This window comes from Silurus aristotelis, assembly GCF_946808225.1.
Source record: "Silurus aristotelis genome assembly, chromosome: 5".
NCBI classification, from domain to species: domain Eukaryota; kingdom Metazoa; phylum Chordata; class Actinopteri; order Siluriformes; family Siluridae; genus Silurus; species Silurus aristotelis.
Window position 1 is genome coordinate 29,815,970 of NC_139578.1, and position 26,607 is coordinate 29,842,576.

A 26,607-nucleotide genomic window follows, 5' to 3' on the forward strand; every position below is an offset into this window, starting at 1 on the left:
CAGCCAATAAGATCGTTCGGTGGAGAAGTGTGCGCACTGTGATTGGTCAGGCCACGTGTCGGTCACTTTTCCCCCCGCGCCGTGCGTCATCGGTGTGTCTGCGTTACAGGGGCGATTAATCTGTCATTGGAGAATTACATAGTCTCCGGTTCGGGACGTGATGTCCCTCTAACGCGCAGATGCACCCGCGGTTTAACCCGTTCCCAAACAGACCCAGGGACAGGCCTTGAGACAAGAACACTGGAGCTCTCCATCTTCATCAGGATTAGGCTGGTGGGATTAATCCTCACGGCTGGGATAGACGGTAAGAGCGTGTTTTGATTATTATTATTATTATTATTATTATTATATTTTGGAGTGGGTTTGTGCGCTCTCAGGCGTCCCATTTAGGCAAAACAATGGCCATCATTATTTTTTAACCAAGCAATTGGTGGTTATGTGCTGATCCCTTCAGTGCCCTTGAAAAAAGGGAGAAAAAAAAAAAACAGGATCGGTGTTGAACCGACTGCGCAGTTTCATCCTTCTGCGTCTTTCTCCTCAGAGGAATCAACGCTCAATGGCTTCTTGATGCGCAAAGGTCAACATCAGCATCAGCACCAGAATCAGCACCTGCTTCAGCACCAGAATCAGCACCAGAATCAGCACCAGCATCCTCTCTAGCTCACATTCCCAAATATCTCTCTCTCTCTCTCTCTCTCTCTCTCTCTCTCTCTCTCTCTCTCTCTCTCTCTCTCATTTCATCACCCACACAAACACACACACACACACACACACACACACACACACACACACACACACATCATCATGGGGAACCGAGGCATGGAGGACCTGATCCCGTTGGTGAACCGGCTGCAGGATGCCTTCAGCAGCATCGGGCAGAGCTGTAACCTCGACTTGCCGCAGATCGCCGTGGTTGGAGGCCAGAGCGCCGGGAAAAGCTCCGTGCTGGAGAACTTCGTTGGAAAGTAAGCTGCTGTTGAGATGCTTCAGTCTATAAATAATCCTTTGTTTTAGGGGCTAAGACTTGGCAGTCACATCTCTTTATGATGATCTTGTTGCTTTAGTGTATGATTTATTAATGGAATCCTCCATCAAACGTTCTTTGGAGGAGCATGTAGGTCATAGACCATGCGTGTCTTTATCCAAAAAAAATTGTGATAGAAATGATTGGTGATAATGTAGTTGATTTTATGTAGAACCTTCAAAAGTAGCATAGAAACATAGAAAGTAAGTTTTTCGAAAACGTAATTTCTGATGTGGTTTTTAGAAGATAATTAGAAAAAGCCTTATAACCCATGGAGTGTAAACAAGTCTGAGGAACAACTACAAAATCCTGGCTGAGGAGAGTAAAGGTTACTTTTTGTGGTGTCAGGAATAGTCTGGAGGAGTCAAGAGAGTTAGGAGTATCAGGAGGAGTCAGAAGCATCAGAAAGGGTCAGGAAGAGTCAGAAGTGTCAGGAGGAGAGAAAAAATCAGGCGGAGTCAGTAAGAGTCAGGAGGATTTTAGTGGAGTCAGAAGAGTCAGGAGCAGTCAAGAGGGTAAGGAGGAGTCAGAAGAGTCAGGAGGAGACAAGAGGGTAAGGAGGAGTCACGAAGAGTCAGGAGGAGACGGGAAACGTTAGGAGTGTCAGGAGGAGTCAGGATGAATCAAGAGTCAGAAAGAGTCAGGAGGAGCGAGGAGGAGACAGAAAGAGACACGAGGAGTCACGAGAAGTGTGGAGTCTGGTGGATTCAGGAAGAGTAAAAAGGAGTCAGGAGGATTCAGGAACGGTCAGGAGGAGTCAAGAGGAGTCTGGTGGATTCAGGAAGAGTCAGGAGGATTCAGGAATGGTCAGGAGGAGTCTGGTGGATTTAGAGAGAGTCAGGAGGAGTCAGGAGGGTGAGCGGTCAGACAAATCCCGCATAGTCGGTTCATGTCAACCTTTATAGTGTGCATCATCTGAGAACCTGAGAGCAGGTCAGTGTAAGAATTGTAAAACAGGAGTAATATGATCTCTAGTCAGGATTCTAGCTGATTCTAGATTTCTGACATATTTGGAGGTGGTAGCTTAGTGGTTAAGGTATTGGTTCTGAAGGTAATGAGTTTAAATTCCAGCCACACCAAGCTGCCATTCTTGAGCCACTAGCTACTTTCTCTGCAAAGCTGCTTTGGGATATTATTTATCGATAAAAGCAAAACACAAATAATTATAAGAAAAAGAATGACAAATGAAACTGAATTGAATGATCCAGAAACACCACATGGTATTGTACATGTGCACACGTCGCTGTGGGAGTTTAGACTCACTGGAATGAATATGAACCCCTGGGTTGGAGTTGCACTGCCGTCTGGGCCGCTTTTAGAGTGAATGAATAATTCAAGAATATGTTGAATTCCACAGCACCGATAAAATCTTGATTCCTATTGGTCAGAATGTCAGGGGGTGTTCATTTTCCTACATATTTCAGATACGATTCAGTTAGGGGCTTCTTTTGTTTATCTTTTTTTTTTCTTTACAGTAGCTCTCTCTCTCTCTCTCTCTCTCTCTCTCTCTCTCTCTCTCTCTCTCTCTCTCTCTCTCTCTCTCTATCACTATTGCATGTTTTATTTCTACCTCCTCAAGTGCAGAAACTTTCGACAGCTGTTTGACATTTTGTTTTACTCTATTTTAATTGCAGCTCTTCAAGAGCACAATAAATAACATAGTGTCATATCTATAGAAATTTCCCCCAGAACACTGTATTAAATTTGCTTCACAGTTAGGGCATACTAGAGGGCACTTCATCACATTTCCTTTACTGTAAGTGCATCAAAAAGGGGCACTTTACCGCATTTTATTTATAGTATGATCACCCTACAGGGCACTGCATCACATTTGCTTCACTGTAAGAGCAACCTACAGGGTACTTTATAACATTTATCACAAGTATGATCACCCTACAGGGTACTTTATAACATTTATCACAAGTATGATCACCCTACAGGGTACTTTATAACATTTATCACAAGTATGATCACCCTACAGGGTACTTTATAACATTTATCACAAGTATGATCACCCTACAGGGTACTTTATAACATTTATCACAAGTATGATCACCCTACAGGGTACTTTATAACATTTATCATAAGTATGATCACCCTACAGGGCACTTTATAATATTTTATTTATAGTATGATCACCCCACAGGGCACTTTATAATATTTTATTTATAGTATGATCACCCTACAGGGCACTTTATAACATTTATTAATAGTATGATCACCCTACAGGGCACTGTATAACATTTGCTTCACTGTAAGAGCAACCTCGGGGGCACTATAGTACATTTATTAATAGTATGATCACCCTACAGGGCACTGTATCACATTTGATTTATAGTATGATCACCCTACAGGGCACTGTATCACATTTGATTTATAGTATGATCACCCTACAGGGCACTGTATAATGTTTTATGTATAGTATGATCACCCTACAGGGCACTGTATCACATTTGATTTATAGTATGATCACCCTACAGGGCACTGTATCACATTTGATTTATAGTATGATCACCCTACAGGGCACTGTATCACATTTGATTTATAGTATGATCACCCTACAGGGCACTGTATCACATTTGATTTATAGTATGATCACCCTACAGGGCACTGTATAATGTTTTATGTATAGTATGATCACCCTACAGGGCACTGTATCACATTTGATTTATAGTATGATCACCCTACAGGGCACTGCATAACATTTGATTTATAGTATGATCACCCTACAGGGCACTGCATAACATTTGATTTATAGTATGATCACCCTACAGGGCACTGTATCACATTTGATTTATAGTATGATCACCCTACAGGGCACTGTATCACATTTGATTTATAGTATGATCACCCTACAGGGCACTGTATCACATTTGATTTATAGTATGATCACCCTACAGGGCACTGTATAATGTTTTATGTATAGTATGATCACCCTACAGGGCACTGTATCACATTTGATTTATAGTATGATCACCCTACAGGGCACTGCATAACATTTGATTTATAGTATGATCACCCTACAGGGCACTGTATCACATTTGATTTATAGTATGATCACATTACAGGGCACTGTATCACATTTGATTTATAGTATGATCACCCTACATGGCACTGTATCACATTTGATTTATAGTATGATCACCCTACAGGGCACTGTATCACATTTGATTTATAGTATGATCACCCTACAGGGCACTGTATCACATTTGATTTATAGTATGATCACCCTACAGGGCACTGTATAATGTTTTATGTATAGTATGATCACCCTACAGGGCACTGTATCACATTTGATTTATAGTATGATCACCCTACAGGGCACTGCATCACATTTGATTTATAGTATGATCACCCTACAGGGCACTGTATCACATTTGATTTATAGTATGATCACCCTACAGGGCACTGCATCACATTTGATTTATAGTATGATCACCCTACAGGGCACTGTATAATGTTTTATGTATAGTATGATCACCCTACAGGGCACTGTATCACATTTGATTTATAGTATGATCACCCTACAGGGCACTGTATAATGTTTTATGTATAGTATGATCACCCTACAGGGCACTGTATCACATTTGATTTATAGTATGATCACCCTACAGGGCACTGCATCACATTTGATTTATAGTATGATCACCCTACAGGGCACTGCATCACATTTGATTTATAGTATGAATGCCCTCCTACATCCAAAGACGTCATGTGTAAAATTTGGGGGAAAAAACACATATGGCTCTCGACCTTCTGATCAGAAGTCTAACATCTTGTAAGCCTGTAGGATGACTGTACAGTAAGTGGGTTGTTTATAAACAAATGAGGAGTTTATCAGACAATTGTCCTGAATATACAGTATTTTATAACTTGCCCACTGGTTTTGTGTGAGTGGTGTGAAAGCCTGCAGCTTCTGCTGTGATAAAAATCTCACTTGTTTCACAGCTGATAGAAATTATACAGAATAGACAGCCTACTCACCAGCACACACACACACACACACACACACACACACACACACACACACACACACACACACACACACACACACACACACACACTGAATAGACAAATCCCACACTCTCAAATCACACAGAAGCCTGTGTGTGTGTAAAAGAGGGAAGCTCTATTTCCTTTCTTCATATCACTATATAGTATATAGGAGATAAAACACAACGTTCAGAAATCATACATTTACTGTTACAACTTCACTCCTGTTCTCCCTTATAAACTCATCAGAAACACATCTACTGTAGTTTCTATTTCTATCCTTCCTTCCTTCCCTTCTTCCTTCCTTCCTTCCTTCCTTCCTTCCTTCCTTCCTTCCTTCCTTCCTTCTTTCTATTGCTGTCCTTTCTTCCTTCCTCCTTCCCTCTGTCCTTCCTTCCTTCTTTCTATTGCTGTCCTTTCTTCATTTCTCCTTCCTTCTTTCCTTCCTTCCTTCCTTCCTTCCTTCCTTCCTTCCTTCCTTCCTTCCTTCCTTCCTTCCTTCCTTCCTTCCATCTTTCTATTGCTCCCATTTATTTGATTCTTCTTTCTATTGCTGTCCTTTCTTCCTTCCTCCTTCCGTCTGTCCTTCCTTCCTTCTTTCTATTGCTGTCCTTTCTTCATTTCTCCTTCCTTCCTTCCTTCCTTCCTTCCTTCCTTCCTTCCTTCCTTCCTTCCTTCCTTCTTTCTATTGCTGTCCTTCCTTCCTTCCTTCCTTCCTTCCTTCCTTCCTTCCTTCCTTCCTTCCTTCCTTCCTTCCTTTCTTACTTTTTTCTTTCTATTGCTGTCCTTTATTCCTTTCTTCTTTCTATTGCTGTCCTTCCTTCCTTCCTTCCTTCCTTCCTTCCTTCCTTCCTTCCTTCCTTCCTTCCTTCCTTCCTTCCTTCCTTCCTTCCTTCCTTCCTTCTATTGCTGTCCTTCTTTCCTTCCTTTCTTCCTTATATTTTCTTTCTTTCTTTTTTCTTTCTTTCTTTCTTTCTTTCTTTTTTTCTTTCTTTCTTTCTTTCTTTCTTTCTTTCTTTCTTTCTTTCTTTCTTTCTTTCTTTCTTTCTTTCTTTCTTTCTTTCTTTCTTTCTTTCTTTCATTTTGTTTTCTTTTACTGGCTGCTACAAACAGTAGTTCTCTCATGTCTCATTCTCTCGATCGCTGGTCGTCATGTCACAGATGAAGCGTAAAATCTTAGATAAATTTAATCTCCAAAATCCTTTTTATACAACATGCTATAATGTAAGACTCCTCCCACAAACCACAGACCCTGATCCTAATCCTGACCCTCCTTCACAGTGACACTCCTCTATCACTCTCTCCAGAACATCACCTGGTGCTTTTTTTATCTCAGCTAATTACTCTTTCTTTCTTTCTTTCTTTCTTTCTTTCTTTCTTTCTTTCTTTCTTTCTTTCTTTCTTTCTTTCTTTCTTTCTTTCTTTCTTTCTTTCTTTCGTTCTTTTCTATTCTTTTCTTTTCTTCCAAGGGATTTTCTTCCCCGAGGCTCTGGCATCGTCACTCGCAGGCCCCTGGTGCTGCAGCTTATCAACTCTATCACAGGTGAGAAGGCTGACCTTCTACACACACACACACACACACACACACACACACACACACACACACACACACACACACACCTCTGTAGTACACACAACCCTCCGCTTTTACTGTTCAGCGTGTAGCAAAAAGATTGCCGTTCCAATACTTTTGAAACTTATATATAAAAGCTCATCATATCAGATCAGGAATTATATGTAAAGATATTCCAGATAAGTTTCAAAAGGAATTGGAAATTTGTATTTGCAATTCGCAAAAATTTTTAGATTTTTGTAAAGCATCAACGTTTGCGTCTGGTTTTCGGCAAATTTCAAAATGCAAACGCAAAGTCCACTTGCAACTGTATTTCCTGTGTCATATTTTAAATAGCAATAATGATTACCACGTCTGCTTTTTCACTTTCTCAGCATGGCGTATGTAGCCTCCCAAAACTCAAAGGGAATCGTGAATCCTTTGTATTTCCGATGCCTTGCCTGTCAATCAAGTGTCAGGGGTGGGACTATATTTAATACAGCTGCAATATGTAATGTATGTGACAAATAAATGCTGTTCTTCTATAAAGAAAAAATTGGAGGCACAACGCTCTGGATGCTATAGCAAGACATTTTTCCTTTATTTAAACTCGGAGACCCGTTCCAGCATGACAATCATGCCCAAAGGCAGCTTCATGAAGATTTGCCTTGCATGGGTTGGACGATGTGGAAGATCTTCTGTTATAGAGCACTATCCAGGCCTCTTCAGCTCACCTACACCAGTACCTGGACTTTGTGGAACATCTTCCTAGAAGAGAGGAGCTTATTAGTACAGTTAGTGATTAAATGTGGAATGGGATCTTCAAAAAGATGCACAAACCATAAGGAAGCATGTATACCTGACTAACCATAAGTGTGTCAAGTGTTGATTCCAGCAAAAATAATCCAAATATTTGTCCATATTGCATTGAAAAGGTCAAGGTTCCCTGGTGGTCTATCAAACAAGTCCACATCACCATGTCGATATATTGATTCAGTTCATTTTTATTTTAAGAATAAAAACATACGAGTGATGTTACAGTGGTAGAAGTATTGCTTCCTTCGCAGGCTAGCTTTTATTGTTTTATTTCTTTGATCTACAAATATTATTATTGATTTTTAGAAATACAGTGGAAAATTAAAAGTCTACACATCCTTATAAAATCTAATTTGGCACAAATCCTTGGTCAAAAAGCAAAAATTCAATTACCCAAAGCACACATCAAAATCAACAAAAACATGGATAATCAAACCAGCCAGAAACCAGACCTCGATCCCATCAAAAACCTGTGGAACCATCTAATAAGAGGTGGACACAGTTCACAATTTGAATGAATGTGAAGTTATTTTAGGTATAAAATTCCAAAGTCTAGATGTGACTAATTGGCATGGGTGCTTAGACTTATGCAGTCAGGGTGTTGTTGTTTTTTTTATTTAAAATATTCCCAATTATTAAATATTTATTTTCTTTCAATGGATTTATTTGTTGGAAGACTTGGAGACGTTTTATATCCATTGCACATGGAAGCAGGTCAAACAAAGCCTGGTTGTAGGCCAGTAGATCAAAATCATTCTGAGATGACCTTCACTGAAAGTTATAATGGAAAATGTTCTGGAAAATTCTTATAAAATGAGGCCGAGTCAGTGTCTGTGCAGTTACAGTACAGTCTAGCAGTGCTCACTGAGTTTATTATGACATGAATTGACAAGTTTCCAGAACTGATTTTAACGTCCCCTAGTCAAATTCATCTCCTGATTTTGAAAAAGTTTTGGAGTCGGCACCTGCAGGATAATGAGAGGAGATACACTACATGGACAAAAGTATTGGAACTCTTTCAGCCATATGTTTTTCTTTCCCAAACTGTTACCACATGATTGAAGAGACAAAATTGTGTTTCCACTCTTTGGATGCAGTAGCATGAAATCAAATTTTCTCGTGATCTCGACAAAAACAAACATTGTTTCCTTGTGATCAGTACTTAATTTTTCTGTGTCTTCGGGATATAAGATCATGTTCCAGAGGCAGCATGATCACAGAATCATGGATGATCACATTAGATTTAACTTTGATCTGGGACTCACTTAATCTGAAATCTGTGTCTGTGAGTGATGGACAACTTACACATAAGTAAGAAGAAGAAGAAGACTGTCGGGTGTTTATCATCGTGATAATTAGAAAACAACTTTTGTTATGTCGAGATCACCAGGTCCCCAGGTGGTCTAGTGGTTAAGATGCAGCGCTCCCACCGCTGCGACCCGGGTTCGATTCCCGGTCAGGGAACCATCCCCAGCCACTCTTAGTGCCGGTCCCAAGCCCGGATAAATTGGGGAGGGTTGCGTTAGGAAGGGCATCCAGCGTAAAACATGTGCCAAATCAAACGTGCGGAGGATCCGCTGTGGCGACCCCTAACGGGAGAAGCCGAAAAGAAAGTTATGTCGAGATCACCAGAAAAGAACTTTTGTTATGTTGAGATTTAAATAAAATTGTAATGATGACGAGAAAACAACTTTGCTATGTCGAGATTGCAATAAAATTAAGTTGTGATAACAATAAAAACAACTTTTGTTGTGATCACGAATACAAGAAAGAAAAAAATATTATAATGCTTCTTAGGACTTCCTGCCTTTCAATTGATTAACATTAATCAGCCTTTCATAGATTTCACAATGCATATACAGACCGATACAAATATTTCACCGTATTGTGGCTGCATTTAAGTGTTTGACAATCATGTGGTTAATTGGAAAGTAATGTTTAAGTTTTTAATTCAATGTAAGTAAATCTCTTTACACTGTCTGAATAGTAAAACATTTTCATTCTGCTTCTTTTAATTATAAAAAATCCAGTAAGCAGTTTAAGCCTCCATTATAAAAATACAGCTTTACTGTGTGTGTGTGTGTGTGTGTGTGTGTGTGTGTGTGTGTGTGTGTGTGTGTGTGTGTGTGTGTGTGTGTGTGTTAACTCTCGAGCAATATCAGCTTGAGCTGATGAATGTAGGACGCCCTGAAAAAGCAATTAAAACGAATTTCCCTAAAGGCTAAAAAAAAAATTGCACTGAGAAGGGCTTTTGTGTTGAAGAAAGCAATGCATTGTTCAGTTACGCACCAAAAAAAGGAATCATGTGAAAAATAAAAAAGAGTATTTGCCATTGTGTGTGATTTGCAGAATTTGCCGAGTTTCTCCACTGCAAAGGAAAGAAGTTCACGGATTTCGATGAGGTGCGGCAGGAGATCGAGGCCGAGACGGATCGAGTCACTGGAGCCAATAAGGGCATTTCTCCAGTTCCTATTAACCTACGAGTGTGTTCCCCACATGGTACGTTCCATTCTGTACACACTTCACTGCCATTTATATTATACAAAGTATTGTGGCAGAGGTATAAAAAGTACCTGAAAACCTACTTGAAAAAAAAGCATAGACACCTTACTGTAAAACTTAAGTTAAAACTCAGCAATTTTGATTTGACTTGAGTAAAAGTCTTCAAGTATCTGATTTGAACACTATTTGAATATTTGAGTCATATTGAACGTACATACACAAGTCCTCGACACCTAGACACATTAGTGAAAAGGTTTTATTTTCTAATTTGGGTCTTTAGATTCAAGTGCACTTTTACTTTTTAAATAGGTTTTTAAAGTCTAATTTTAGATTTAATGAAGTATGCTTTTTTCGAAGTATTGTACTTAACTACCTTTTAAATCGTATCCGTAAAAAATAAATAACAAAAATAATCCAAGGGGGAAAAATTCACGCCCCGGAAACTACCGCATAATTAATTAATGGGTGAAGAACAAACGCACTAAACTCACAAGAAAGACTGGAATGGAGACGGAAAAAGACAATGATCATAAATTAAATTAAAACAGGATTTTGTTTTTGCTGTGAAACTTCATAACTCACAATAGAATTGAGTCATGAACTGTAGTGTTTCATTATTTTTATAAATCTTTTTGTTATTGCGCTTCAATTGGCAAAGGTGTTATTTTACTTAAGAACTAGTTTTGCGATTTATATCTCATTGTCCTTTTCAGAAAATTTCAAATGAGCTACTTTTTACTTTCACTTGAGTAGATTTTTAGACTTATAACTTGTACTTGAGTAAAATTCCATTAAAGTAACAGTAACAGTCAGAATATTTTACGACAATGCGATTTTTACTGTATAATGCTATTTATTTATTTATTTATTTATTTATTTATTTATTTATTCATTACATCCAGTATTTCTTTGTCTTACACATCATGTATCCAGAACTGGGTAAAATAAACCTAGCTGATAATGAACAATATTGAGGATATATTTTCCTTTGTTCAGTGTTGAACCTGACTCTGATCGACCTACCGGGGATCACCAAGGTGCCAGTGGGGGACCAGCCTCCAGACATCGAGCAGCAGATCCGTGACATGATCATGCAGTTCATAACCCGAGAAAGCTGCCTCATCCTCGCCGTCACACCCGCCAACACCGACCTGGCCAACTCCGACGCCCTTAAACTGGCCAAGGACGTGGATCCTCAGGGTGAGACAGCTCCAGATATAGTGATATACGCAATGTTCTGCTGAAGGTCCAGCACAGCATTTGTGGACACCTGATCATTAGATTCATATGGCATCCCATTCCATATTTGCTGTTATAATTTGCATATGCACACCTACAGAAGATATTTTACTAGATTTTGGAGTGTGCTTAAAGAGATTTGTGATTTCCTATTCAGCTTCAACGGTGGTAGTAAAATCAGGTACTGATGTCGGTGAGGTGAGGCGGCCTGGGGTGCAGTAATTGTTCCAATTTGTCCTTATAATGTTGGAGCTCTATAGCAGGAGATCTTCCACTCCAAACCTATATAAAGCATATCATCATGGAGCTGGCATTGTGCACAGGGGCAGCGTCATGCTGGAACAGGTTTGGGACGCCTAGTTCAAGCGAAGTGAAAACCACTCTCAGAAGAAGGCTGTAGAGTTTATCTTTGGTGATTATAGCGTTTATGGAGACAATCTTTAATGGAGATTAAATACATCAGTGGTCCCCAACCCCCAGGCTGCGGACTGGCACCGGTCCGTGGGCCAATTGGTACCGGGCCGCACAGAAAGAATACATAACTTACATTATTTTTATTTTATTTATTATCTGACTCTAAACGATGTTTTATTTTGGAAAATTCCCGGATTCTCTCCACCACATCTGTCTATGACTCACTCTTGATGCATGTCAGGATGCCTTGGTCACATGTCGTACCTCCATCCACTACCTTCTTAAAGGGGCTCCGGCCGCTAACACATAATACATTACCGCTAAATTCAAACCCCAAGTGAGCAAAATAAACAAACAACAACACAGTGGATTTACGTTTATTATTATATTTAGATAATACCAGTTTTTATGGTCGAATCATTTTATTTTGTTGTATTTATCCACCACACCTTAAAGGTTGGTCCGTGAAAATATTGCTCGACATTAAACCGGTCCGTGGTTTGGGGCCACTGAGGCATGATTTGAACCTCATAGAAAACGTAATGTGGACTGAGTCCACCAGCTGGGATCCTGAAATGTGAAAGATCTAGAGAGAATCTTTATGAAGGAATGGTCATCAATCATTGGGCAAGTCAGAGCTCTTATCTTGGCAGAGGCAACCAGAGATACTCAAACACATCCTATAAGAAGATTGTCTACAGCCTGAAACATCTTGTTGATTATAGAGATCGAAGGAAAATGACCAGACTGGTCTGAGCTGACAGGAAGTAGATCATATAAACACTCTTTACAGCCGTGGTGAGCAAAACAGCATAACAGAACGCATCCTACATTAATCCTGTGGAGATGAATAGGGTATAACAGCAGAAGACCTCATCAGGTTCCACTTTGTCAGTCAACAACAGGATTTTAAGGTACAGTTTCACCCAAAACTGGACATTTGAAGACTGGATTTTTCCGTTTAATTTTCATGCATTTCGTTTTACCTTTTGCATTATTATGTATTACTAATATATATATATATATATATATATAAAAATAAAATGATGAATGTGATAAATCCTTGATGAGCAGGATTTGTCAAAAATAATTAATTTGTCAGAAGAATATATGGTCATGAACAGGCCATGGCTTGGACCATGAATAAATCATCTGAATTTTTTATTATTATTATTATTATTATTATTATTATTATTATTATTATTAATGTGATGGATGGTTTTTGCCAGCATTATTTAATTACATTCGGGAAGTGGTAGCTGAGGACTTACAGATGGATGATTGGATAGATAGATAGATAGATAGATAGATAGATAGATAGATAGATAGATAGATAGATAGATAGATAGATAGACAGACAGACAGACAGACAGACAGACAGACAGACAGACAGACAGACAGACAGACAGACAGACAATTTAGTGGTTAGCATGATGGATGTCTGATCGGAAGGTGTTAAGTTCAAACCCCACCACCACTAGACTGCTATTTCTGTATTTCAGCACTTGAAATAATTGTAAGTCACTCTGGATAAAGGCATCTGCTTGTCTGCATATATAACATTATAAACTTAAAAACTTTCTTTTCGGCTTCTCCCGTTAGGGGGCGCCACAGCGGATCCTCCGCACGTTTGATTTGGCACATGTTTTACGCTGGATGCCCTTCCTAACGCAACCCTCCCCAATTTATCTGGGCTTGGGACCGGCTCTAAGAGTGGCTGGGGATGGTTCCCTGACCGGGAATCGAACCCGGGTCGCAGCGGTATAACATTATAATTAGCATTAAATTGCTTATAAAGTGCTGTATCAAAATATTCAGTAGCGTAACTAATGCAATAATATGGAATCGCATAATAATGAAATTCCCTCCAAAATTCTCCATTTTCTATGACAGAAATTGGAAAACAAGGATGCGTGACTTTGTTTCTGCTGTATAAAGGCCCTGTTCTTCGACACCATAAACCCCCGATCCCGAACTTTGGAAGTTTGTTGCCTTTACTTGCCATTTTTACTTTGTTGTTAAATTTATTATTTGTGTTATTTTATTTATATAAATTTCACACAACATTGTGAGTTCTGTTTTCTGTTCACCACAATTGTAAACAGCGATTATTTGACTTACTATATCCTTCCTCTCATCTCAGACTATTCTCTTACAGTATCTCTCTCTCTCTTAACGGACCCTCTGCTCTTCTCACTCTATATACAGTACAGTCACAGGATCCCCTTTGAAGGATCATTTTTTCACACTTGTCAAGGGACTGCATTCATTTTTGTAGAAATTGTTCACATCTTTATTCAGCTCTTAAACATATCAAAGAGCTAGTGAGAAGATTCTTGAGTTGGCAAGTAACATCCCAGTTTCTGTAATGTTTATAAACCGTCACTGTCTGATGGAGCAGTGTGTTAAACTTACAAGTGTAACGTAATCGATCAGTTTACTGTGGAGAAAAAATTGCAAAAAGTACAAAAAACAGAGTGACCCAAAACACACATTTACGTAGCATGCTGGTGTTTTCAATTCCAGTCACACAGAACACCATGAGTATCAACTGTACACAACAGTAAAAAAAAAATGAAGTACACAATCTAAATCATTAAATACTGATACTACTATTAATAATTGTAAGAAGAAGAAAATAAAGACTTTTAGATAAATAATTAAGTCTTTACAGTAAAATCCAATATAATACAGTATTATAAAGCTTTTTATATTTAAAACATTCTGCAGACTCCCTTATCCACAGCGACTTGCATTTATTTCATACATACAGATGAGCAGCTATGGGGTTAGGGGCCTTGCTCAGGGGCCCAGCAATGGCAGCTTGGTGTGCCTGGGATTTAGTCACCACCTTCAGATCCAAAGTCCAATACCTTAAACACAAAGCTACTGATTTCCCCTATATATATATATATATATATATATATATATATATATATATATATATATATATATATATATATATATATATATATATATATATACACACACATATACACCCCAAAGCACGCTGAAATTTGAGAATCCAATATTAAAACCATAAATATTGCGCTACGGGATTCACTAGTGGGCGCGAGTGATTTGAGGGAGTCAGCATTTATTCAGTTTTCCTTTTTGTACAGCCATCATATCAAGTAAGAATATCTCTTGCATCCCACACACCCACATTTTCAGGACCTGGACCTTGTATCTCATGGCTACGTTAAACTGGGTATCTCTCAAAGTATATGCAAATAGTAGGCAAAATAATAACCTGTGCTGGATCAAGTGCTATTTTCTCTTTTATCTTCCTGAGAGTGAAATAAAACTAACGATAATAGGAGATGTGTTGATCGGACGTATATACTCGTGCGGATTTAATAGCTGTTTTTTTTTTTCATTTCACAACGGCTGACAGAGAAGAAATCGGTTTGGTCACAGATACGCATACAAGCACATTTACAAGAAGGACTTTTCAAGAAAAGATGGACATCGTGGACATCGTTTTACATGAACCGTTCATATTTTGGCAGATCTCTTTTTTCTTTCCTGTAGAATTGACACAAAAACACACAACTTGACCTCATTTTCGGAGGTAAATATCGATGCTTCTGCTAGAGATGATGTATGCGTGAGGTGCAGCTGCGGCTACAGTGAAAGGAGACGTGTTGAATTGTGTTCGTTGGGTTTCGTTCTCACTGTATGAGTTTCCTGTGTGTGATGCAGCGATCTGTTCTACTGCGTTTCTCTATAATACTGATGGTATTTATAGACGTGGCGTCATAATGATGGAACTAAGAGGGGGATTTGATTCAGGCAGGACATCACTGAAAGCCTGGGGGGTAAAAAAAACGACCCCACACTGGATACAACAAATAAGGCAATGTTTTTATTTTCTATATTTAAATTGTCTTTTGCTTATATGTTACATCATATTGCATTTGGGAATAAAGAAATACAAGGCTGTTGCTTTTTTCGGTATGAATTTTCTATCCCTGATTGTTGGTGGGTTTAAAGGCACGTGTTTAAAGACACTTCCTCGAGTTCCCCCTTAAAAATTTAAATTTTTCTATTTAAAATCATGGTCTACTTTGTTTCGAAACACTTCTTGTGGCAGCAGCAGAATGCAACAAAAAAGGTCATGCAGTTACACAAGATGAGCTTCATGGGCTGGTTTGAGTATTTCAGAAACCACTGATCTCCTGGGAGTTTCACACACAACAGCTTCTGGTGTCTACAGGACCTGTAAGAGAGATCAGAGGAGCATGGCCAGACTGGTCTGAGCTGACAGGAAGGATAAAATAAGTCATATTATCACTCTGCATCTCAGAAGACATGACATGTCAAACCTTGAGGTGGATGGGGTGTAACAAAAGAACACCACATCAAGTTCCACTGTTGTCAGTCAAGAACAGGAATTTGAGGTTACAGGTGGTTTAGTAGTTGATTTATTCATCTTGTTTTAATTTCTGCTCATCATGGTTGTAAAGAGTGTTTATATGAGTTACTATATCCTTCCTGTCAACTTGGACATCCTTTGATCTCTCTCTTCTCAAGAGGGTGATTCAGTATGTGGACCGTCTCTGCTTTTTACTGTACTTACAAAAGTATTGGGACACATGGCTTTACCATCCATATGTGGTTCTTCCCTAAAATTTGGAGGCACACAATTGTATAAGACGTCTTTGGAAGTAGTAGCATGAAATAGTTTGCCTTCACTTGAACTAGAAGACCCTGTAAAAGATAGGAGGCGGAGCTGGAGGTAGCAGAGCTGACGATGTTGAGGTTTTCCTTGGGAGTGACGAGGAGGGACAGGATTAAAAATTAGTTTATTAGAGGGACAGCCCAGGTAGGACGTTTTGGTGACGAGGTGAGGGAGGCGAGATTGAGATGGTTTAGACATGTGCAGAGGAGGGTCATGAGTTATATTGGTAGAAGAATGCTGAGGATGGAGCCACCAGGAAGGAGGAAAAGAGGAAGGCCAAGGAGGAGGTTCATGGATTTGGTGAGGGAAGACATGCAGGTAGTTGGTGTGAAAGAGGTAGATGTAGAGGACAGTGTGGTATGGAGACGGATGATCTGCTGTGGCGACCCCCTAATGGGAGCAACCGAAAGAAGAAGACTTGAACTAGAAGACCCAAAACTGTTCCAGCATCACAATGCCAACTCCATTGCAATTGATTTGGAAGATCTCCTGCTGTTGGGCTCTGACATCAACCCTCATAAACATGATGAATGTAAACACTGACTGCACCCCAGGCCTCCTCACATCACCTTCATCAGTACCTGACTTTACTAACACCCCTGTGTCTGAAGGACAAATCTTAAATCTCCATTAACTCTAGTGGAACATCTTCTGGAGGTCTGCATATGGAGATTATAACAGCAAATGGGGATTAAATAGGAAATGGGATGTTGGGAGAAAGCTAATATGAATCTAAGGTTAATGAACATACAGTATGCTTTCAATGGGTTGGAGTGGAAGATCTCTTGCTATAGAGCACTGGGTCTAAAGACCTGCCAATCTTAGAGGCAAGTACCTCTGAAAACAGCTAGGTTCATTCTTTTTTTGCATTCCTGTGGAAAAAAAACATTAAGCTAATAGTATTTAACTTTAAACCTTGCCATCTACTGTACCTGTGAGATATTGTGACATTGTTCCTACTCTGTGATTTTTCCTTCTGTAGGTCTGAGAACAATTGGCGTAATCACTAAACTGGACCTGATGGATGAAGGCACTGATGCTCGAGATGTTCTGGAGAACAAGCTGCTTCCCTTACGGAGGGGTAGGACTAAGATATTTATTTGCTAGCATAATTTTGGTTTAGGATTGAGCTGGAATTATGTTCTAATGCAACACAATATCGTCCCCTTCCTGGATTCACCCCTTCTGTTGTAAGTATCTGTATTGTGTCTTCTTTTTTTCTACTATAAAGGTCACGTTGATATTAACAACAACAACAAAAAAACACATCGAAACCACAAGCAACTTGAACCTGGGCTGAAAGACATTTGCTGATAATGATTATGGAATTTTAGGAATCCCTACAATAACACACATGGCAGTAAGAGTTCACTTGGAAATCGCTTGGAGATTGGCTTGACGATTGGGTTTCTACAAACATAGAGCCGAGTCAAGGCAAATGTATTCATTTAACACCTTCCGTGTGATTTACAGCAGCCTGAGAATCACTTTGGGTGATAACTCACATGGTGCATATGAATAAAGAAACTTGACTTCATCGGTCAAAGACAAACGATACCATTTTACTAATCTTTAATAATGGAAAATTGTCATGTAAAAAGATGCTGCTGTGTCTTGTAAACAATAATATTTTACATTAAGCACCTCTGACTTCAACCACGTTTAAACAGGACGTGGAGTCACTTTAGACTCATTAGACGCTGAAATGTACACCATTATGACCCCAAACACTGAAATGTATTGTACATTATTATTTTACATAATATTTTAACTATCAGGCTACTTGCATTATACCCCATACTATTTTTCACCACATTTTCCTGCACAATGCATCTCTATATACACCGGTCAGGCATAACATTATGCCATTAAAACATAATGACCTGTGAAATAAATAACTGATCATCTCTTCGTCATAGCACCTGTTAGTGGGTGGATTTATTTATGAGGCAGCAAGTGAACATTTTTTTGAGTTTGTTTGAGTTTGACATATTGTGACCAGGGTTCCCTGGTGGTCTAGTGGGTAGAATGCGGCGCTCTCACCGCTGCGGCCCGGGTTCGATCCCCAGGCAGGGAACAAAGCCCCAGCCATTAGGGTTGCACAAGCCTTAGTGCCGGTCCCAAGCCCGGATAAATGAGGAGGGTTTCGTTAGGAAGGGCATCCAGCGTAAAAACATGTGCTAAATCAAACATGCGGATGGTCCGCTGTGGCGACTCCTAACGGGAGAAGCAGAAAGAACGTTTTAGTTAGATGCTAACCACATTCCATTGTCTCTGGACTTGAGTTGAATCTAATCTAATTTAATATAATTGGAAATCACATTTATATGATTTTGCTGTTAATGTTTTTTTGCAATGGACAAATAAAATGAAAGTAAATCGTTTAAGATAAAATCAAACCAAATATTCATCACTGACTGTGATCTGACGCACCTCTCAGTCTCAGAGAAGGGCAGTATTTTTGAGTTAAGCTGCTTCTCAAACTCTTTGAAATTTAGACTAAATATGAAGCCAGCGGTGCTTAAAAGGCGCTCACAAGCAGCCGATGTGGGCAGGGGAGTGTTAAACCTTAGTGACATCTTCAATAAAGGTGCAAAATATAATTGTTAACGCTCACTGTCTATTAAAATGAAGTGGGATAAAAAGTCCATCTACTGAATCAAAATGTAGTTGAGTTGAGAGTAAACATTGCTTATATCTTTAATACTCAGTAAAACTATTAGGCAAAAAAATTACATAAGTTTATATATATATATATATATATATATATATATATATATATATATATATATATATATATATATATATATATATATATAGTTTTTATGTATCTGAGCATCAGGCTGAGTTCCCTGTTAGCATCACCAACAACGTTTCCCACCTCTGTTCCTCGTGCCCCACTGATCTGCCATGCTGTTCTGTTCCTTGCCCTGGTTGCCAGGTTATATCGGTGTGGTGAACCGCAGTCAGAAAGACATTGAGGGAAAGAAGGACATTAAAGCGGCTCTGGCTGCAGAGAGGAAGTTCTTCCTGTCCCATCCTTCATACAGACACCTGGCGGACAACATGGGTACACCTTACCTGCAGAAAGCCCTCAACCAGGTAGCCCTTGAACCTTATGGTTATGAAAGTGTCGAGAAACCACAAAACGTCGTAAAGATGTATATAGGTCGGACTGTAACAATGCTTAAAGCGTCTGCCGTTTAAGCCTTCTTGAATGAGCATATTAAGATTATAATATTGCTATAATATTGCTATAATATTGCATAATAGACTCTAAAATGATCCGATCTCCTTCTGACCACTCGGTGGCGCTGTGCCATGTTAACTGAAAACAATAGTGAAAGTGAAAACCTCATTGTTCAGCGCATGAGCCTGGATTTGTATCTTCACAGCAACTGACCAATCACATCCGCGACACACTGCCGGCGTTTCGGAGTAAACTTCAATCTCAGCTTCTTGCTCTGGACAAGGAGGCCGAGGAATACCGCCACTTCAGACCTGACGATCCATCACGCAAGACTAAAGCCCTGCTGCAGTCAGTTCCTCACAACACCAAACACCTCACCACCATTCACATATGTTTACAATGATCCTTGCTAACCACTGACACTCCCATGATGCTTTGTGGCGATTGAATCCTGTATAAAGTACTATATAAAGTAAATAAAAGAAATTTGGTTCAACTGTGGTTAGCCTCCAGGTTTAGTAGAAGTTCACGATGGTCTGTGGTGCAAGGTGAGCCTTCTTCAGTCTCTTCACATAGAAAGATGAGGAAAAGTGGACACTCAGAACTTCAGACTTGAGTCGCTGTTGCTCCTCGATACCTTTCGGTGGTCAGCACTCAGATCTTCAGTGGGTTCTTTGTATTGGTATTGCAAGACAGTGGTACCAGATAGTGAAGACCGTCCCTGTAGGATGGCTAGATATCATCACCATTCAAACATAGTGTCATCAGGGAATGTCTCAGTTCTTGATACTGTGGAAACCTAACAGAAGAAAGTTACAGAGGACATTGTTGGTTTGACTTCTGTCCTCCATCTTGAAGTTTGTCCCGGTTTGCACTTGAAGATATATATTTGTATATATTCCAAATACTGTTATGCTCCTTGGTGTTGTAATAGTGTTAGGTTGAAATATTTGGTATTAAAGTTTGCTTGAGAGAATATCGTGCGGGGGTAATTTGGCTAGTTTGTGTGTTAAATTAGCGCTAGTGATATACATTTTAGCTCCTTGGACCGTATCAGATCACTCAGCTCATGTTACTAATAATAGCCGACTATTTTGGTTGCCATTTCTTCCACGAAACTATCCAAATTTTGTTGGTGCTTGGTCTTTAAATGTTAAAATAGGTGGTACCAAAAAGTTGCAAGACTCTCACTGTTTACAAGAAAGTACTTTATTTATGTTTCCACACTATCACCTGCAAAATAGTTCCCTTGCACAGCAATACAGTGCTCCCAGCGTTCTTCTGGAATGTGTTCTGGTAGTCTTCCTTTCGAAGCGTGTCAAGCACCTTCTGTTACACGTGCTGGATCTCCGCGGTGGTGTCAGAATGGCGACTTTTGTGCCAGATCTTTATCTTCCTAATCGGAATTTGGGCAAAGTCTGCAGGAGCCAAAACTGGAGAGTAGGGTGGGTGTGGAAGTAAGATTATGTGGATTGTTCTCCGACGATCATCATGCACGAGTTCGATTCGAGCGATTCGTTGCAGCATTGCCGTATGTCAAACGTACGTCATGTCAATCGTCTCTGTGTCAGATTTGCCCGGTTTCACGCAGGATTTCACGTTTGTTGTTTGTTCTAACTTGCTGTTAATGATGAAATTGCAGACGTGGAAATGGTCAGAATAGCACCAGGTACACCATTAGTTTTGAAAATTTTTGATACCTCCTCATAGTTCTTCTGGTGACAATCAAAATAACATTACACTTCGAATTGTGTTTGTTCAGTGGAGTCTCAGGGAAACAGTGATGACAGTCACGTGGAAAACTCTTGCTCTTACAACTTTCCCAGGATTTTATTTGATCACAGATGCTGTCAAAGGCATTATTGAGCCATACCATTATACAGGAAGCACATGGTAGCTCAGTGTTTAAGATGCTGGATGTCTGTCTGTGTGTGTGTGTGTGTGTGTGTGTGTGTGTGTGTGTGTGTTCATTACAGAATGGTGCAGCAGTTTGCAGTGGACTTCGAGAAACGCATCGAGGGATCAGGTGATCAAGTGGACACCATTGAACTTTCTGGAGGAGCCAAGATCAACCGCATCTTCCACGAACGCTTCCCTTTCGAACTGGTCAAGGCAAGTTTTTCGTGCATTTGGTACCTCAGTGCTTCAGGTACTTCAGTGAGGACGTACCCGACTTAATCCACCTCTTAATACCACCACTATCACATCGCGATTATAGAAACCATCAATACAATACAAAAACACAATATAACAACACGGGGCATTACAGAGAGAGCTTTCACAAATGGAGTTGAAAACCATTTTACTAAAACAAGAAACCCAGTTAAGACTCCAAAACTCTACACTACAACCACAGCTGTGCACCAACAACATCTGGAGCAGTTCAGAATCAATATTTGTCTAATTACATGACAAAAACATTGATGTAAATAAAATACAACCTACTCACCAGAGATGCAGACTCATAATGTGCAGCGCTCCTCAGAGGCTGTAATCCAGTGGTATCGCTCGTATTCACTGGTCTGGAAGTGGAGAACAAACTCTTTCCCGGGCTGAGACACGCTAGCTAGCTTCAGGGTTGGCCGACCTCCTCACCATGTCTAGCTTTTCTGGAAAATGTATTTTTAAGTATGTCCGAGACCAAATAAATTTCTCTTCCTCCATAGGCATAAAAAAACTCTAACTTTAGATGTATTAATGTGTGCAGAGAGCTACAGACGTGTTTTGCCAGTAGAACTCGGCTGTAACAGTTTCCCTCTGACCAACCAATCAGAGGACGGAAAAATGCTGACGCTATTCTGGGCCAGTTAGCTGCCCTGTGAGGAGAATCTGAAATCTGATTGGTTAAAGAAACAGACTCATTGCTAATAGAGACTAAGGTAAAAAGGCCAGCAGTACTGACTATGAAGGCTCTGGGCAGATTAGATTGACATGGCAGCACATAGAGGCTGAAATCTGATTGGACAAAAAATTTAACATCCACATACACGTACTGGAATCAGTGCAGCCGAGAGAAACACTACGACATGAAGAGAATAAACTGTTGGGAATAAATTAATAAAATTTCATAAAAAAAATATTAGAATGTAGGTTGTAAATGTAGGTCAGTGCTTCTGATTGTGTTTAGGCCAGCAGAGAAGGATTTGCTGTCCCTGACTGCACACCACTGGTATTCGTACCAAAAAGCTCAGTAGAAGGCTTTCGGGTTTGGTGCACATGGTGCACATGTGTACAATCTGAGTTCCCTCAGGAACGTATTAAGTGGTGGACCACAAGTTTGTTTAGTCTCCGCCTCACAATTTAAGTGCAGTGTCACTGTGGCTTCTCGATCCGTTACGGAAACACGATTTGTACTGTAAATGTAAGAAAACTCTGATTTTCTCAATTTCTTTCTGCCCATGTATAAAATCATTTCCTCTTCCTGTTATCGCCAACGTTTTTACGACAATCCAACGATATGAATTCTTTTGCATTTTATGTCCAGCTTTAAGAATTTCTCTTAAAGGGAGAAAATCCTGATAATTCCACATATCGGGGAAGTGAATGAATGAATGATGGAAGTAAAAAATTTATTTATGAATAAATAAATTGAATAAATAATAAATGCAGACATTTGTTTAAGTCTGCTAAAATATGTAGAAGGGTTAAGAACATTTATTTAATCACTTTAATTTGTGCCAATGTAATTGATTATGCAATTGAATTAATACAATAAATGCTACAGTGCATCCAGAAAGTATTCACGGCAGTTCACTTATGTGAATTATTCCAAAATAAATTCAATTCATTATTTTCTTTAAAATTCTATTAACAAAACACCATAATGACAACATGAAAGAAGTTTGTTTGAAATCTTTGCAAATGTATATGTATATAAAAAAATGTACATAAGTATTCACAGCCTTTGCTCAACATTTTGTTGAAAATCCTTTGGCACCAATTACAACCTCAAGTCTTTTTGATTTTGATGCTACAAGCTCTATGCACCAATTTTTGGCCATTCTTCTATGCAGAACCTCTCAAGCTCCGTCAGGTTGACAAACTCCCAGTGGACTGTCATGTGCCTTTTACTGAGGAGGCTTTCGTCTGGCCACTGTACCATACAGGCCTGATTGGTGGACTGCTGCAGAGATAGTTGTTCTTCTGGATGGTTCTCTGAAGCTCTTTCAGAGTAACCATCAGGTTCTTGGTAAACTCCTTGACTAAGGCCCTTCTCCACCGTTTGCTCAGTTTGGCCGGGCAGCTCTGATCTAGGAAACACCGAGTCCTGGTGGTTCCAAACTTCTTTCATTTACAGATGATGGAGGCCACTGTGCTCATTGGGACCGTCAATGCTTGACATGCACTGTTAACTGTGGGACCTTCTAGAGACAATTGTGTGTCTTTCCAAATCATGTCCAATCAACTGAATTTACCACAGGTGGACTCCAATCAAGTTGTAGAAACATCTCAAGGATGATCAGTGGAAGCAGGATGCACCTGAGCTCAAATTAGAGGTTATGGCAAAGACTGTGAATAATTATGTACATGTGATTTTAATTTGACTAAATTAGCAAAAAATTTTTAACAAACTTCTTTCATGTTGTAATTAGGGGTTTTTGTTTGTAGAATCTTTATTAAAATAATGAATTTAATTTCTAATTTGTAACAACAAAATGTGGATGAAGTGAAGCGGTGTGAAAACTTTCTGGATGCAGTGTATTTTATTTTTACAGTTTACATTAATTACAGTCCAAATCCATTTTCCTGCTGGTCCTGTAGAACCACCCTCAGCTGCAGAAAGAGGGTTTCAAAGTAACAGAACACCGGGAATTTCAGGTAGGGAATCAGGAACAGGATCGCTGGGATCTCAGGAGCATGTGAAAGAGAAAGAGATAGACAGAGTAAAAGGGCGTGAGAGAAAGCGAGAGAAACGTGGATTATTAAAATATGTATCAAAATATTTTCTTTTTTTTTTCTCCAAACTGCAGATGGAGTGCGATGACAAGGAGATGCGCAGAGAGATCAGCTACGCTATCAAAAACATTCACGGCATCAGGTGATGAGTGAACACAGTTACACACATACAGAGCCTGGGAAAAGGTGTGGTGACTGGGTAGGGCATTCCATAATCGATATCACTCCAGACGACTGTTTGCTCTTTAAATAACAATTCTGGAGCTTGGACGTATTCGTCGTTTCGGCTCATCGTCTTGTTGTATGGTGAAGTCGGTTCCAAAGAGCTGCAGTCCAGACCATGGAATTGCATGGTGTAATGGTGAAGTATGGATGCTGGTTCAGGATTCCTTTCACTTTTTCCAGAATAAGTGTCCAATCTTCCGTGCTCCAAAACATCTCCAAACCAATAAGCCTCTACCTCCATGGTTGACTGTGGGCAACCTGATCTCATCTTCTCTCCAGATTTACTCCCAAGTTCTTGTCTGTTTTTGCCTTTTACAGGGTTTGTTGAGTAGAAACAAAACAAACATGCGTGTGTGTTTCAAAAACCACACAAGACTGGATGTTTTCAACACTTTTCATAGGACATAATAGTCGTTTCGAAATATCTTTGTGTGTAAACACTGATACTGTCTAAACTATAACTTGCACGTCTAAACCAATCAGAATGCAGCAATTGTGAACGTTCGTTCCCACCATTCGACTATTATTCCATCTTGCAGAAGCCCTGAAGTGGAAAATTACGCATCACGTTTACTCGCGTTACTGTAATTAAGTTGTTTTTTGTGTACTTCTATTTTTGAAACTAGTTTTAAAAGAAATCTGTATTTTGACTTGTACTGAAGTATGTTTTGTTTGTATTGTACTTAACTACATTTTAGATCTGTTACTAAATAAAAAGAATATAAATACAAATAACGAAAGCTTAAAACCACCACCACCACCCTGTTAAAGAGAAGTAACTCAGTAAATTTTATTTTGAGTAAACTTTAATTGAGCATTTTTTGCAGACCAGTAACTTTACTTGTACTTAAGTAAGATTTTATTGAAGTAACAGTAATTTTACTTGAGTAGAAACTGCAGAAGCCTCATATCTCACTTCTTCTCTGTCTCTCATCCAGTCATCATATTTATACAGCTATACAGAAACATTACTTAGCAAAAAGTACAAATTTAACATAAAAATGACAGATGTGACCAATGCATAGGGCTTTTTAACTGTGTTATAATGTGTTGTGTCTTCAGGACAGGCCTGTTCACACCGGACATGGCGTTCGAGGCGATAGTGAAGAAACAGATCGTGAAGCTGAAGGAACCGTGCATTAAATGTATTGACCTGGTCATTCAGGAGCTCATCAACACAGTGCGTCAGTGCGCTAATAAGGTAGAGTCCTGATCACACGCTGAAAAACCTTATCACATGGTCAAAAAATAAAAACAGGCTGGATAATAGTGAAATGCCATCATGGGTTAAAAATAAACCTCCGCTGATGTTCATTGGTTCTAATGTAAAGACACTAATATTGGTAATTACACGTCATGTACACAGTCAGGAGTCAAATTAGAAGTACGATTTAAATGATGATTTTGCATATGGCTCCCGTCTAAAGTATGGAAACACCTCGTCACCTCGTTCTGGAGACACGTGCATGTTCCTTTTGTTTCCACAAGACACAAGAATTAGACAATGAATGACTGAAAGTGGACAGATGGAACTTCTGTAAGTTGTGTAGTTACTTTAAGTTTATCACCTGTTCACTGATTCGAGACTTGTGTACAAAACTCTTCATGCCAATTGTAGCTTTACATTATATACAGACCAAATACATCGTAATGGTTCTTGAGTTGAACCCTTTACAGTAACCTCAGGGGTCTTAGGAGTCCTGTAGAAACACCTTCAGCTGCAGAAAGTGGTTTTCAATCAAACAGAACTCCAGGAACTCCAGGTAGGGCATCAGGCAAGTTCAGGATGGATCAGGCATGTGGGCTCAACAGAGAAAGTAAAAGACAGAGTAAGGGGGAGGAACTAACAGAGGAACTTAATTAATACAGGGAACAGGATGTTAGCAGACCAGTGATGGCAAAAGTCCACACATCCTTCACTTAAGTCGAAGTGCAGATACTCATGTTTTAAAGACTCTGGTAAAAGTTTAAGTTCGACATGTACTTCAGTAAAAAGTAGTCATTATTACTACCTGTTTTAGTGTCACGCTGGAAACTGGACTCTCAGCATATTAATATCTTAATACAAAATC

At 39.4% G+C, this 26,607-nt stretch overlaps 1 protein-coding gene and 1 long non-coding RNA gene across 2 annotated transcripts in view; one reads left to right on the plus strand and one right to left on the minus strand.

Annotated features, from left to right (window-relative positions):
* Nucleotides 1-99: 99 nt before the first annotated feature.
* The window catches only part of dnm3b (dynamin 3b), a 94,043-nt gene continuing 67,535 nt past the window's right edge, over nucleotides 100-26,607 (plus strand). Inside the window, exons 1-11 of the mRNA XM_083542697.1 lie at nucleotides 100-304; nucleotides 542-965; nucleotides 6,487-6,560; nucleotides 9,735-9,884; nucleotides 10,884-11,087; nucleotides 17,207-17,305; nucleotides 19,166-19,326; nucleotides 19,620-19,762; nucleotides 21,391-21,526; nucleotides 24,385-24,452; nucleotides 25,598-25,736. Of these exons, the coding sequence (XP_083398823.1) occupies nucleotides 805-965; nucleotides 6,487-6,560; nucleotides 9,735-9,884; nucleotides 10,884-11,087; nucleotides 17,207-17,305; nucleotides 19,166-19,326; nucleotides 19,620-19,762; nucleotides 21,391-21,526; nucleotides 24,385-24,452; nucleotides 25,598-25,736 (1,335 nt within the window). The 5' untranslated portion in view covers nucleotides 100-304; nucleotides 542-804. The remainder of the gene's footprint in view (nucleotides 305-541; nucleotides 966-6,486; nucleotides 6,561-9,734; nucleotides 9,885-10,883; nucleotides 11,088-17,206; nucleotides 17,306-19,165; nucleotides 19,327-19,619; nucleotides 19,763-21,390; nucleotides 21,527-24,384; nucleotides 24,453-25,597; nucleotides 25,737-26,607) is intronic.
* On the minus strand, nucleotides 21,877-24,377 carry LOC310726937. Its single transcript, XR_014533887.1, has 2 exons — nucleotides 24,144-24,377; nucleotides 21,877-22,230 (listed from the first exon to the last, which is right to left on the minus strand). It is a non-coding gene; the product is annotated as an uncharacterized lncRNA (long non-coding RNA).